The sequence below is a fragment of the Megascapheus bottae genome, chromosome 3 (genome assembly GCF_031878675.1).
Source record: "Megascapheus bottae isolate mThoBot1 chromosome 3, mThoBot2.hap1, whole genome shotgun sequence".
NCBI lineage: Eukaryota > Metazoa > Chordata > Mammalia > Rodentia > Geomyidae > Megascapheus > Megascapheus bottae.
The window spans coordinates 35,050,458-35,065,196 of NC_143511.1; the positions used below are offsets into that span (position 1 = coordinate 35,050,458).

Consider the following 14,739-nt stretch of genomic DNA (forward strand, 5'->3'; position numbering starts at 1 on the left):
ATGCCGTAACCAGGCCTCAACTTTCCTGGCTGGAGGAGGCACTCATGGTGGCACTGATAGTACTGAGACAGAAAGGGGGACAATGAGAGTGACCCGCTTTGCTGAATCTCAGTCCTATTATTTCCTTTAGTCTCTTTTCTCTTCTTTCTCTTATCTGTTGGATGGCATTGGTGCATCTTTAAACCAGAGTCTGGCCCAGGGGACAGCCATGACTGTGTCAGATGAGTCATTAGGAGTTGTGAGGGGAGGCCGGCTAGAAGAAGAGAGCAATGTGGAATGCACAGAGTCACCCCAAATCACAAGTTCAATCTACTGGGTAATGGAGCTCCCACACTGGGATTCACTTTTCCGAAGTCAGGTGCTGTGGTCAGGCTAGGTCCAGGGGAGGGCTTTTCAGAATTGGGCACCTACAGGCTCCAGTGAGTCTGAGCCCTAGCTCCATGGCTGTCTACAGAAAGGACATAGAGGGCTTGGTTCTGTGGGTCGTGGGAGGGCTGTGGCAGGTTCTAGGACCCAGGGCACGATCTCTGAGGCTCAGTTACCTGCATCTATCTGTGGAGCAGAGGAGCACGTGGTCAACCATCAAGTAGCATTTTCTGAACCCTTCTGCAGGACTAGAAGAGTTGGTGGAGTTGCATTTGTTTCAGTGCATCTGATCTCCTAGCAAGTGTTCCCTGTCAAGGCAGTCCCTCAGAGATGTGTGTCACTTTCTGACTTTGGTGAGATAAGGAATCAGGACGTTGAATCCCTGAGAGTTCTGGGAGTCTTTGGAGTGGTGAGAGTCATCCTCTCCTATCCAGGGTCACATCTGGATAGGGCAAGGCTGTGTGCTTAAGACCCCACCTTGATAGATCCCCTTTAGCCAGAGCCTCTGACCTAGCTCTATGAGGGGCCACTGGTCCAGGGGCTTTGGGTCACAATGGCCAGTGGTCGGCCTGGGCAAGGCAGAAAAAGGCCTGAACAGGGCACCTTGCAAAGCTTGGGTCATAATCAAGGGCTCAAGGGAAGAGCTGTGCAGAGGTGACATCACAATGGCTCAGAGGACTCAGAACCCCGGGGTCCTCCCAGGAATTCACAGTCCACACAAGCCTCGGAGAGTGCACTTGTGTGGATCGTGTCCATTGCAAAGATGTTTCGTTGTTGCTGGCAAAGTGGTCGAGGCTCAGGCCTGAGTGATGGGCGGAGAGGGTTCCTGGGGCGCCTGTGTCCATGCTTTGTGCGCCCTGGCCTCCGCCACCAACGCCTCTGGAGATTTTTCCGGAGGAATTCTAGGGTAACATGGGACAGACCAGGGCAGGAAATGGCTAGGACGCCTTCCACCCTCATCTCCCTGTGCATCACCACTTTTCCTTCCCACGTGTGTGGAGGGGGGGCAGGGGTGTGTGTGGGGGTGTGTCCCTGTGAGTGTCCCTGTGTGTGTTGCTGTGAGTGGTCAAATGTTTGCAGTTATTTGTGTGTGTCCATGAATGTTCCTGTAGTGTTGCACATGGCACTTGAACTGTCCCTGTGTGGTTCTCCTCCAGACTGAAGGGGACTTGTCCCCAGGCATGCCCGATGCCTGCGGGTCAGAGTTCCCCACGGCAGGCACACTGCAGGAGCAGGTGGACCACCTGGTGCTTGCCCAGCTGCTCGACAACTCCACCTTCATCCACACCTTCTTCAACAGCTACAGAAGGTGTGCAGACACCCTTCAGGTCCTGGACCTGCTGTTTACAAGGTGAGTGCCAATTCCAATAGCACAGGATTCCTGAGCTGCAGTGGAAGCCTTGGCAGTGGAGCCTGCAACGTGGGCTGCTCACACAGACTTCCTCTTTGGCACTTGCCACTGCCTGGGGATCAAAGCAGGGAAGTCCTCGGCTACACTGGCACAGGCACACATGCTGCACTGTCCTGTCTAGGCCCGCAGGCTCTCCTCTCGGGCTATGTATCTCTGAGACCTCCAACAAAGCACTGTCTCTCTTCAACAAGAAGGCAACCCGTTTTCTCTGCATGACCTCGTCCACCTAGATAGAGACAGAGCAGGGCTGGCTGGGGCAAGTGCCAAGGCACTGTACTCCTAAGCTCATCACCCAGGGGCTACTGTCCTCATGCATGGCACCAATGGGAAGTAGTGCTCATGGAGGGCCAATATGCAGGCAATGTGCTTGGTGGTACAAGAAGGGCAGACATGGACTGGCTGACCTGGGCTAGCCAGTGATGCTTCAAATCCTCAACAGGTTCAGGAGTTTGGAAGCCCCCATGGGCTCCTCTGGACAGACTGACATCCTCCCGCATTCCAGCGAGGATGTCATCCCTGGAAACAAGCTCTACAAGTGAGTGAGTGGGATTCGATCTCCAGCTAGGGCATGCTCCACATTGGAGAAAAATCCATGGGTGTGTGTTTGTGTGTATGTGTGTGTTACTCTCGTGCTCATCTTTATGTGTGTCTGCATGGTTGCGAGTGTGTGCTTGATTTCGAGTGTGAAGGTCTGCGCATGTGCGTGGGCGCACTCGCACACACTCCTCTGTGTGTGTGTGTGTGTTGGAGTTGGGGCTGTGAGTGAGACACGGCCCAATCAGCAGCTCTGAACACCTATGATTATCAAGGGAGTCATGGGATCTGGGCATCCTCGGCAGCAGAGGGAAAACCCCAGGCAAGGGCTACTCATATGAGGACCACTAGAGGCTGGGTCCACGGCTGAGCCCCACGAGAAGGCATGCTCCCCACACACCTTACCAAGCAGGTTTGCTCAACTCACCTTGAGCTCCACAAAAGGCCAAGACACATCTTTGCTTGGTCAGTGGGCCTGACATGCTGCTAGGTGTGAGGGAGAGCTCAGCACCACGCTCAAGGGTGTTCTGGAAGGCAGACAGCCCTGGTGAGCATGCTAGGAAATGAGGCAGCAGAGCGCCTGAGGATGTGTGTCACACCCCTCTACATATCAGGCCGGATAGCAAGCCATCTTGGAGTCTAGCATGGAGAGAGTGGCCCAGGGGGGAGAGGAGGAAGGCACTGGAAAGAGCAGAAGGGTGTTGCTCCTCTCCGGGGCAGCAACACGGGAATGGGGAGGGACACACAGGGCCAGCCTGTAGTCCCCCGGGAGCCGAGCGAGATGGTAAGTGTCGAAGACCCAGCCCTCCCCCAATCACCGGGGAAGAAAGAACCACGCTGAGTCAGAAGCAGTGTTAACCATGAAAGCGCTTCAGATCTCTCTGCTGATCTCTGCTGATCTCTGCTGATCTCTGATGCTCTCTGATGCTCTCCTCTCTTTATTGCGTCAGACAATTAGTTATATACTGTTAGGGTAGGAGAAGGTGGGCACTGGGAAGCTACCCAATAGAAAGAGGGCCTCTGTGCTACCACTAAGGGTCTGGGTGGGGCTGTCAGGTACTGGGCAGGACAGGTGCAGGAAAGCTCTCGAGACTTGAGCTGCTGTGAGACCCGCGAAACTGCGGGGGGTTCAATGGAGTCACGTACACAGAGATGCCTTAAGAGAGGTATGCAAAGGACCAAATGCCTAGACAAAGCCCTTTAATTGCGGCTGAGCCAGAATCAGGCTTCAGGGATGGAGGCTAGGCCCCAACAGAAGGGGCCAGAACTGCTCCCAGCATTTGGTCTTGGATCCCTCCTTGGAGTTTCTCTGCCAGCCTAGCTTAGGTTGGCTGGCCAGGGGTGGCACAGCTCAAAGGTGCCCCTGTTGGGATGTGCTGCTCTCTGAAAGGGCAGCCAACATCACAGGGGTGTGAGGATGACCCCAGGAGGGGCTGGCCTTCATTCACACTCTGCTTCCCACCCATTCGCCTCCAGGGCCATCTCCTGCCTCCTGAGCACCTGGCTGGACTACCACCCGCAGGACTTCTTGGCACCATCGCAGCATGCCTGCCTGCAGCGCCTGCGCGCACACCTGAGGCTCTACATGTGTGGCTCTGACCTGGAGCGCCGGGTCTCCCACATGCTCGCACAGTTGGGGATCCGGGAGCCCAGCCAGGCAGAGGCTATGGGTGCGCAGCCTGGGACTGACCCACAGCCTGGGAAGGGGTGGAGGTCGCAGGGCACCACTGGGTGGTGGAGACTCCGGAAGTAGCCATGGGCTGGGAGCAAGAGAAGCCTGAAGCCTAGCGTGGGTGCTGGCTGCTTGAGCAATAGGCTAGGTGGAAGTTCCCAGGCGGGCAAAGCTCAGGGAGGAGGGGGTGGTGGCGCTTCTCCAAGAGTCCCAAGCAAGCAGGCACGGAGAAGCTCTTGTGTCGTCCTGTCCTGCAGCTCCAGCAGGAGCTGTGACTGAACCACTTCCTGTCACTCCAACTCGGGACGTGGCTACATCTCCCATTTCACCTACTGAGAATACCACCACTCCACCAGATCCATTGACCCGGCATATTGAGAAGCAGCAGAAGAAACCCAACATGTCTGATGAGGAGATCTTAGAGAAATTACGGAGCATAGTGAGTGTGGGTGATCCTAAGAAGAAGTATACGCGCTTTGAGAAGATTGGACACGGTGCTTTGGGAACTGTGTATACCGCCATGGATGTAGCCACAGGACAGGAGGTGGCCATTAAGCAGATGAATCTGCAGCAGCATCCGGAGAAAGGGCTGGTTATTAATGAGATCCTGGTCATGAGGGAAAACAAGAACCCAAATATTGCAAACTACTTGGACAATTACCTTGTAGGAGATGAGCTATGGGTTGTCATGGAATACTTGGCTGGAGGTCCCTTGTCAGATGTGGTAACAAAAATCTGTATGGATGAAGGACAGATTGCTGCTGTGTGCCGTGAGTGTCTGCAGGCCCTAGAGTTCCTACATTCGAATCAAGTCATTCACAGAGACATCAAGAGCGACAATATACTGTTGGGAAAGGATGGCTCTGTCAAGTTAACCGATTTTGGATTCTGTGCACAGATAACTCCAGAACAGAGCAAAAGGAGCACCATGGTGGGAACGCCATATTGGATGGCACCCGAGGTGGTAACAAGAAAGCCCTATGGACCCGAGGTTGACATCTGGTCCCTGGGCATCGTGGCTATTGAAATGATGGAAGGAGAGCCCCCATACTTCAATGAAAACCCTCTGAGGGCCTTGTGCCTCATTGCCACCAGTGGCACTCCGGAACTTCAGAACCCAGAGAAGGTGTCGGCTATCTTCCGGGACTTTTTAAACCGCTGTCTGGAGATGGATGTGGAAAAGAGAGGCTCAGCTAAAGAGCTCCTGCAGCATCCATTCCTCGAGGTTGCCAAGCCCCTCTCCTGCCTCATTCCATTGATTGCTGCAGCAAGGGAGGCAACCAAGAACAAGCCCTAAGATGCTGCCCACCCCAGGGTCGGGGACATTCTCCCACGCCCTGAATTCTTAGTGTAAGAACGCGCCTGCATCTTGGGATTACGTCACGTAGCAACACGTGCCTGCTTGCGTTGATGTGCAAACATCCTACCACCTGGCCTCTACCCCGAGCAAACATCCTACTACCCGACCCCCTACCCCAAGCAGTTCCTATACCCCACCCCCTCCTGCCTCTCCTGAAGAGGCATATAAACCCCTGTGTGAAAAATAAAATCTGCGGCTTAATCAGGAGGCTTGTCTTGCTGCCTTCTTCGTGTCTCCTGTCCCTTTCATTCCTCCCTCTAGGTTCTTGGCCCTAGTCGACGTCCCGCTGGATGGGACAAATGCCGCCCAACGTGGGGCCCGGGAGCCAGCGAGGCTGAGGAACGCTGTCTTCCAGGAAAACTTGGATCCAAGTGATTGTGTGACCGGCTCGGAGCTACCCACCCAAGACATCAGTTTCGGTCAACGCTGAGCAGTGAAGACGGCGCAAGGTAAGTGACTGGCCATGGCACAGGTATCATCGTCACAGGAATTGCTCATCTCAGGTTTAAGAGGCCCTCAAGACACGAGGAACTCGCATTAAAAGGAAAGATTTAAAGGCATTTTTTGATCATGGGGAAGAATTATATCCTTGGTTCCCCAAGGAGGGAACCATTAATAAGATTAACTGGCAGAGAGTTGGAGATTGTTTATTAAGAAGATTCATGTTTTTATAAGAATTTTCATGTAAGGATTGCAATTGTGGTCACATAAGGAACATTTTCTGCTTGAAACTATAAATAGTGCACGCTTGCGCTTGGCCATGTACAGCGTAAATAGCCTTTACCAAATGTGTTTGCAAGAAATTGTTTTTATGTGGCTAAAGTGATCATTGATCTCAAAGACTGCTTTTATACAATTCCCCTACACCCTGATGATATTTTGTTGGTGGCTCAGGACAGGCCAGATCTACAGAATTGTTTTGTGGAACTTTCTAAAGCCTTCCTTAACCTTGGCTTGCAAGTAACTCCTGATAAAAGTCCAGTGACAAGATCCCTTGACCTATTTGGGTTTAAATCTACAACAGGAATTAGATTTAACACCTCACATTCAATTTCGTGTTGACTGCCTCCATACCCTTAATGATTTCCAAATCCTCTAGTAGATATTCAATGGCTCAGGCCTTATTTAAAATTGCCTAATAATATCCTTTTGCCCCTCAACGATATTCTGGGAGGAGTCCTGAACCCCACCCCCCAAAATTTTTTCCTATGTCACAGTGGCATGCGTTCCCTTCTTGCCAGAAACCAACTCAGAGCCTTGGGGAGGCGACTGAATGTGAAAGAGAAACCAGAATGTGGGCAAGAGCTGAGTACACTCTAGAGTTAGTTGATAGGACACCCGTGGACACAGGTAACTGGGGAGCAGAAGAGTCAGCAGTAGAGGCACGGCTAGTTGAGTGCTTGGGGCTCTCTGCACGCAGGGCCACATCAGGCCACGGTTGAGCTTCGGCCTAAGATCTCTCTTCGAGTTACAATCATAGCCAAGGAAGAAATGGAGGCAGTAAAGAAAACCAGGAAGGAACCAAGAGCAATGTGTCCAGGTAGGACTCCAGGATAAATGAAGGCAGCTTGGATGAGGTCGGAGAGGTAGGAGAGGGAACCTATAAAAACACCGAAGATCAATTGGGTTATGCAAAGGAAGCCTATTTACAAATAAATGCTGCAGCGAAAGAGGCTTGGAAAAGATTACGTAATTCCAATCGTACAAAAAATTTAGTAGAAATTAAACAGGGACCGAATGAACCTTGTCTAGAATTTTTGTCTCGATTAATGGAGACTGCAGACCGCCTAGTACAAGATGAGAACGCAAGGAAGATTATAGTTAGACACATAACCTATGAAAATGCCAACGCCGCCTGTCAGGCGGCTATCAGACCCCATAGGAATAAGGGAGGAATCACGGACTTTATTTCACTGTGTGCTGGTATTGGACCCTCCCATGTACCAGGCCTTACTTTAGCCGCCGCTCCTCAAGGAAAGACTATTACTGAATTTCTAAACTATAGAGGTCAGCGGCATTCTCGGGTTGCTAGTCCCCCGGGGAGTTGCTTCTCTTGTGGTCAAGTAGGACATTGGATGACACAATGCCCACGCCAGAGCAGGTTAAAGAGAGAAAAATCACCTGGCACATGTCCACGCTGTGGTAAAGGGAAGCACTGGGCTAAAGATTGCAAGTCCGCAACAAATCACAATGGCCGCCCGTTTTCGGGAAACTGGAGAAGGGGCCAGCCTCTGGCCCCGCAAAACCATGGGGCAGTCCCTCCCTCTTCTCGGCCACAAGTACATCTTCTAACAACCCCCCAAAATCAGTCTGCAGCCTCTTCCGTGCCACCCCAGGCAGCGCAGGATTGGACCTCTGTTCCTCCACCTGCTCAGTATTGACCCCAGAGATGGGGACACAAGCTCTCCCCACGAGGGTCTTCGGTCCCCTTCCCCTGGGAGTGGCTGGATTGCTGTTAGGGCGAAGTAGCTCAGCCCTTAAAGGAATACAGATTACACCTGGCAAAATTGACCAGGATTTTACTGGAGAAATCAAAGTTATGGCCTCTGCCCCGAAACACGTGGTATCGATCCCAGCCGGTCAAAAATTAGCACAACTAATACTTGTGCCTTTACCTCACGGGGAGACTGCTAATTCTTCTGCCCCATGCGGACAGAGAGGATTTGGATCTCTGATATCTATTGAGTACAAAGCATAAAACAAGAGAGGCCTGAGATGACTATATTTATACAAGAAAAACCCTTTAAAGGAATATTAGACACAGGAGCGGATGTGTCTGTAATATCTAAAAAGCATTGGCCAGCCCAATGGCCCCTGACAACCTCTATGACTTCCTTACAGGGGATTGGGCAAGCAACTGACCCGCAGCAGAGCAGTGCGATCCTTGTTTGGAGAGATAAGGAAGGGCACTCTGGTCATTTTCAGCCATTTGTCCTGGATCATCTGCCAATTAATTTATGGGGTCGTGATATCATGGAAAAAATGGGAGTGTATATGTTTAGTCCTAGTGCTGCGGTCACTAAGCAGTTACTTGATCAAGGCCTCCTCCCCTTTAGGGGACTAGGCCGAGCAGCACAGGGGGAGCCAGAGCCACTCCAACCCCAGTCTCACCCTACGAGACAAGGATTAGGGTATTCTTTAACGGAGGCTGTTGTTTGTCCTGCCCCTCATGCTGATCCCATAAATTGGCTCTCTGAAGAACCGGTGTGGGTCGAACAGTGGCCTCTCTCTCTAGAAAAGATCATTGCAGTACAGCAGCTGGTACAGGAACAGCTGGACTTGGGGCATGTGGCCCCTTCTAACTCTCCATGGAATTCTCCAATTTTTGTTATAAAGAAAAAGTCAGGTAAATGGAGGCTGTTACAGGATCTGAGAAAGGTAAATGCATCTATGGAACTGATGGGGGCCTTACAGCCCGGCTTGCCTTCCCCCATGGCAATCCCAAAGGATACTTATAAGATTATTATAGATTTGAAGGATTGTTTCTATACTATACCCCTGGCACCTCAAGACTGTAAGCGCTTTGCCTTCAGCGTCCCCTCTGTTAATTTTAAAGAACCCATGAAGCGATATCATTGGCTTGTGCTCCCACAGGGCATGGCAAATAGCCCAACTTTATGTCAAAGTTTTGTAGCTAGAGCCATTTCTTCCACCCGTGAAAAATTCTCTTCTGTTTATATTGTTCATTATATGGATGGCATCTTGTTGGCTTGTTCTGACCCTATCGTCGTACGACAAGCCTTTGGACAACTAAAGCAAGATCTGAGCCTCTTTGGCCTTATAATAGCAGCTGAAAAGGTTCAGGAACACCCCCGTTTTACGTATTTAGGCCATATAGTAGGCCCACACTATTTTAAAAGCCAAAAAATACAATTAAAAACTTCACACTTAAGAACTCTTCATGATTTTCAGCAATTTTTAGGAGATATAAATTGGCTTCGGCCTTATTTAAAGATGTCCACAGGAGAGTTAAAACCCCTCTTTGATCTCTTAAAAGGAGATACCAACCCTACATCCTTGCGCAATTTAAATCCCGACGCCAGGAGGGTCATCCAAATCGTAGAAAAGGCAATTTCCCAGCAACAAGTGACCTATTGTGACTACTCTAAACCATGGGGAGTTTACATTTTAGCTACTTCTCACTCCCCAACTGCTGTACTGTGGCAGGATGGCCCACATTTATGGCTTTATCTACCATCAACACCCGGCAAAGTGCTGACCCCCTACTACGAATTGGTAGCTAATCTGATACATATGTGCCGAGTGGATTCCCGTAAATATTTAGGTCAGGAACCTCATTTTATCTGTGTCCCATATAATTTACAACAACAAGATTGGCTATTCGCCCATTGCGATTCTTGGGCCATTGCTTGGGCCAATTATACGGGAAAAATTTTGCATCACTACCTGTCTAACAAACTTCTCCAATTTGCTGCGTGTCATAAGTTCCTATTTCCTTCCATAGTACGGGCCTCGCCTGCCTTTATCTTCTGCCGCTTTAGTATTTACAGATGGATCCTCCAATGGAACGGCTGCTTTGACCATTAATAGGAAAATTCAATCTTGGGTTACGGGTTTTTCCTCCGCCCAAGAGATAGAATTAGAGGCTGTTTTACAAGCACTCGTCCTGTTACAAGACGAGCCCTTTAACTTATACTCAGACAGTCAATATGTAATTCGTGCTCTTCAAGTCATAGAAACTGTTCCCTTTATTGGAACTACTAACTCCAATATCCAGACCCAATTTCGCCAAGTACAAACTTTGTTTTGTTCTCGCAACCACCCCTGTTTTTTTGGCTTCGTTCGAGCTCACACTAATCTTCCTGGCCCTTTAAGTGAGGGTAACGCAGTTACTGATTCTGCCACCAGAGTTTATTTAACTCAAGTTGAACTTGCTAAGCAGTCACATGCCATCCATCATCAAAACAGCCGAGCCTTGCGCCGACAGTTTAAATTACCTAGACAAGTGGCACGTCAAATAGTTAAAACCTGCTCCAACTGTGTGCCCTTCTCACCAGCTCCTCATTTAGGTATAAATCCACGAGGACTGCTTTCTAATCACATTTGGCAGATGGATGTCACACATGTTCCATCATTTGGCCGATTAAAATATGTTCATGTTACTGTAGATACTTATTCTAATTTTATCCTGGCCACCCCCCTTGCTGGGGAAGCTACTAAACATTGTATTTCTCACTGCATTGGATGTTTTGCTGTGATGGGGATTCCCTCGCAAATAAAAACAGATAATGGCCCTGGCTATGCAGGCCGAGCATTTCAATCCTTCTGCCATTCTTATAATATCACTCATATTACAGGCATTCCTTACAATCCTCAAGGTCAAGGCATCGTGGAGAGAGCTAATGGATTATTAAAACATCAAATTGCTAAAATACAGAAAGGAGAGTCATATCCCGCTACCCCTGTGAATATACTTAATCATGCTTTATTTGTTTTAAATTTTTTGAATCTGGATTCAAATAATTTATCTGCTGCTCAGCGATTCTGGGAAAAAAAGAGAGCAGCGTGCTTTTGCCTTAGTAAAATGGAAGGATCCCCTAACTGGTGCTTGGCACGGACCAGATCCTGTTCTAACCTGGGGTAGAGGGCATGTATGTGTTTTTTCACAGGAAGAAAATGATGCCCGCTGGCTGCCCGAACGCTATGTTCGGATTCTGGAGAGTGACTGGTCATCCAAGGAGCGACTCACTGGACCTTCACCCCCAACCCTCCAGTAATGCATCCAGTAATGGGGAAAAGACCTGAATTCATGTTTATGTGTTAAGTGTAAAAGTCTCTGTTTCTTTCTCTTGTTCGTGTTACATATTTTTTCTTGTCCAGTTTTGTCTTTGAAATTGGTACCAGTTTTAAATATGGATCCTTATGGTTTTTCTAAAGTTTTGTTTTGAACCTGGTTCTCACCTGCAAGAGTAAAATTGGCAAAGCTCTCTTGACACAAACTTCCGGAAAATGAATGGCCAATATTAATTTTGTGCACTTTAAAATCTTTGAGTATGGATGTGTGTGAATGAGTGAGTGAACATATTCAAGGTTTAATGAAGAAAATCATTTAGGTTTGAATTATTGCATTGTTTTAAAGAAGGGAACATTAGATCAGCAAAAAAAAATGAACTTGCTGTTCGTATAACAGCTCTTAAGTCCCATTAAGAAGGTCGAATCAGCAGATTGGAGAGAGAACTCCAAGAGCATCAAGGGAGGCACTTAGAGCAGAGGAAAGAGCCTCAAGAACCTACTAGTAAGGTCCCAGAACAGCAGAGACAGATCACGTTGAAAACTACTGCAGCTTCTGAAGAATGAGGAATTGCCAGCACTTCAGATCCACCAACAGCCAATATCAAGCCAACTCCTGTTGTTTCTACTCCAAGTAAAGTGACAACTGAAGCTATGGCTGGGAACAAATCAACGCCTATGGCCAGTACCCGTCCAATGGTCACATCTTCAACAGTCACCAATAGAACAACTCGCAGATCTAAGCCCCAGATGGATGAATTCCCCCCTCCCCCCACGAGAGGAATCGCAGTCAAGGACAGGATAAGAGGGGATGCTCTCTGACCAACCTAAGACAGGGCCTTCAGCTTGATCTGAAGAAGTTCCCCATGACGGGTAAGGCAGAGTCAGCGATTCACCCAACCTAAGACAAGCAAGTCTGCATTTTTTAAAAGAAAGACAGGGGAGATGTTGGGGACCGACTGTGGGGTCAATGACCTTGGACCTGACCTTGGACCTACACAACTGTATACACAAGGAAGTAACTTTTATCAGGATAACTTTAAGCAATGTCAATCAGTTCTTATCAGGATAACTTTAAGCAATGTTAATCAGTTTTTATCAGGATGACTTTAAGCAATGTTAATCCTTTCTCATTTATCCTATATGTGACTTGTTTACTATTTTGTATGAATGTAGCCTCTGGCAGTTCCCTAGTTTTAAGAAGAGTATTTAAGGTCAGAACTTAAAATAAACAGGACAGTCTTAGGCAGCAGTCTGGAGCTCACAGCCCTCTTGGACTGCTGACTTGGGCTGTAGTCCTCCCGAACTCCATCTGTTTGTCTCTCTATTAATTTTCCCTAGTACTTGCCCCTATTTCAGGAATCCCAATCTGCGAACCCTGGTTTGCTGCGGCCTAGCCCCGGCAACAAGGGAAATGTACATGGAGTCAGTTGTGTAGTTGTGGATGTGCAGTTGTCTTATTTTTTTTTTTTGCCATTCCTGGGCTTGAGTTCGGGGCCTGAGCACTGTCCTTGGACTTTCTCAAGGCTAGAGCTCTACTACTTGAGCCTTAGCACCACTTCCAGCTTTTTTTTTTTCTATGTATGTGGTACTGAGGAATCGAACCTGGGTCTTCGTGCATGCTAGGCAAGCACTCTACCACTAGGCCAACTCCCAGCCCATGTACTTGTCTTTTCTTTGATCTCAAGACCCACACGGGTGCTTGGATTCAATGATGAGCATTGATTGCCCGTGGTGTGTGAACCCATTATTTGCTTCTTGCAATTTTCTTCTGTGTTGTGGCACGTGTTCCCATCTTGCCAGAAAATAAATCAGAGGCCCGTGGAGACTAATAAATGTGAAAAAGAAACCAGAATGTGGGCAAGTGTACACTCTACACTTAGATGACACGACAGTCGTGGACAGAGGTTAACTGGGGAGCAGAAGAGCCAGGAGTAGAGGCACAGCTTGTTGTGAGCTTGGGGTTCGAGAAATCTTGAATTGGAGAAGGGTGAGTGAACAAGGAGAACAGCATGAGGCTGTTGAAGGTCCCAAACCCATGGCTCACTGTGGCTTCTCCCTGACAAAATGATCCTCCCCAAAGAGTTGAATGAACATCAGGCCGGAAGCCAGCTCCAGGCCTGCGAGGCCAGCCTGTCTGAAGTTCACCAAGTCCTCCTGCTCATACTCACCCAGGCCCCACCAGCCAGAAGACTGCCTTGTGAAGGCCTCACAGCCCTGGGGACTGAGGATGTGACCAAGAAGGCCACACTGCAGATTTTCCTGAGCTGCCTCACCAGTCAATGGCATCAACCTAGACCTTCAGCTGGCCCCTGTGGGCCACTGGTGAACAGAGGCACCTTCTGAGACAAGGGAACTGGACAAGTCACTGAAGTTAGGGCAGCACCCACACCCTCCATCCGGCAGGGATGGCAGCACCCTCCGCTGGACTTCTCAGACTCTCAGTTTCCTGGCTTAGATATGGGCTCAGGGAGAGCCCTCATTGCTCATGATGAGTGTGGGGCTTGTGGTAAAGCAGGGAGGGGTGGATGCTCAGAAGGGTGGGCCCAGCTTGTGTCCTGGCCGATGAATGAAGCAGAAGGGGGATGATCTCTGCTCTGCACGCACAGGCACACACATCTCTCAGACTCATTAGTGCTGAAAAAGAGGGGTGGCCCCTAAGCTCTCAGGCACAGCATTCTTGAGAAGTAGGTGTCCAATGCAGTCTACACAGTGTATAAAGGGAGCTTGGCTCTGTTCCTGTGTGCTTGACATCTAGGCTACCCTGTCACTGCCTCCATGCAAGAGGCCCATGTCCCCACACCAGCTGCTTCCTGTGCATGGACAAGGAGGAGGCTCCCTATCCAGTCACCACACCAGGCCACGGTTGACCTTTGGCCTAAGATCTCCCTTCCAGTTACAAACACTGACAAGGAAGAAATGGAGGCAGGCAAGAAAACCAGGAAGAAACCAGGAGCAATGTGTCCAGGTAGGAGTCCAGGGGAGATGAAGACAGTTTGGATGTGGCTGGTCAAGACAGGACACAGAGTCTGGGGATGGCCTGAGCTGCCCATGTGACAACACAGCCTTTTTCTCAGCCACCCCTGATGAAGAACCCACACAAGAGCAAGTGCTATCACCTGTCCTCCCACACTGGGGCATGCCCCCTGCTCATCCATTTCTATGCAGAATACAATCATATGAATTACAAAACCTGAAATGGATGTCTCCTTTGAAAAGAATAGAATAAGGGTATATCTCACTCTTCTAACTGAGGGAGGATAATTAGTCATAGAATGGAAAATCTTTGATGAATCAGTACACATCTCTAATTCTAAATCACATTTTGTGTGAGGAGCAAGACATTGCCTGCCCTGCGGGCAAAGGTTCCCACCTCAGTTTGAGGGAAGAGAATAAGAGATTGTTAGCTATACTCATTGCTGCAGGCAGGTTGGACTCAATGACTTATCTCTGTGAAGGGCAAGCAGTCACAGAGGCAGGTTAAAGAGATCTTAGAGCTGCTCTGGAGCTGTCAGGGAAAGTAGAACAAAACTCACTTCTGTCACGATGACATCATCATCCAGGTCCTCTTCTTCATGTTGCTGAGGAGCTGGGGTGACCAGCATTGGAATCCCTTCTTCATCAGAAGAATCTGATTTGGTAATA

General features: G+C 49.2%; 1 protein-coding gene across 1 annotated transcript; it reads left to right on the forward strand.

The window, feature by feature from the left end:
* Nucleotides 1–1,515: 1,515 nt before the first annotated feature.
* Nucleotides 1,516–5,550, forward strand: LOC150065288 (serine/threonine-protein kinase PAK 1-like). The gene is made up of 4 exons (XM_090329870.1): nucleotides 1,516–1,717; nucleotides 2,217–2,312; nucleotides 3,788–3,981; nucleotides 4,241–5,550. The coding sequence occupies exons 1-4, from the start codon at nucleotides 1,548–1,550 to the stop codon at nucleotides 5,278–5,280; spliced, it is 1,500 nt and encodes a 499-aa protein (XP_090185996.1). The 5' UTR covers nucleotides 1,516–1,547; the 3' UTR covers nucleotides 5,281–5,550.
* Nucleotides 5,551–14,739: the final 9,189 nt, after the last annotated feature.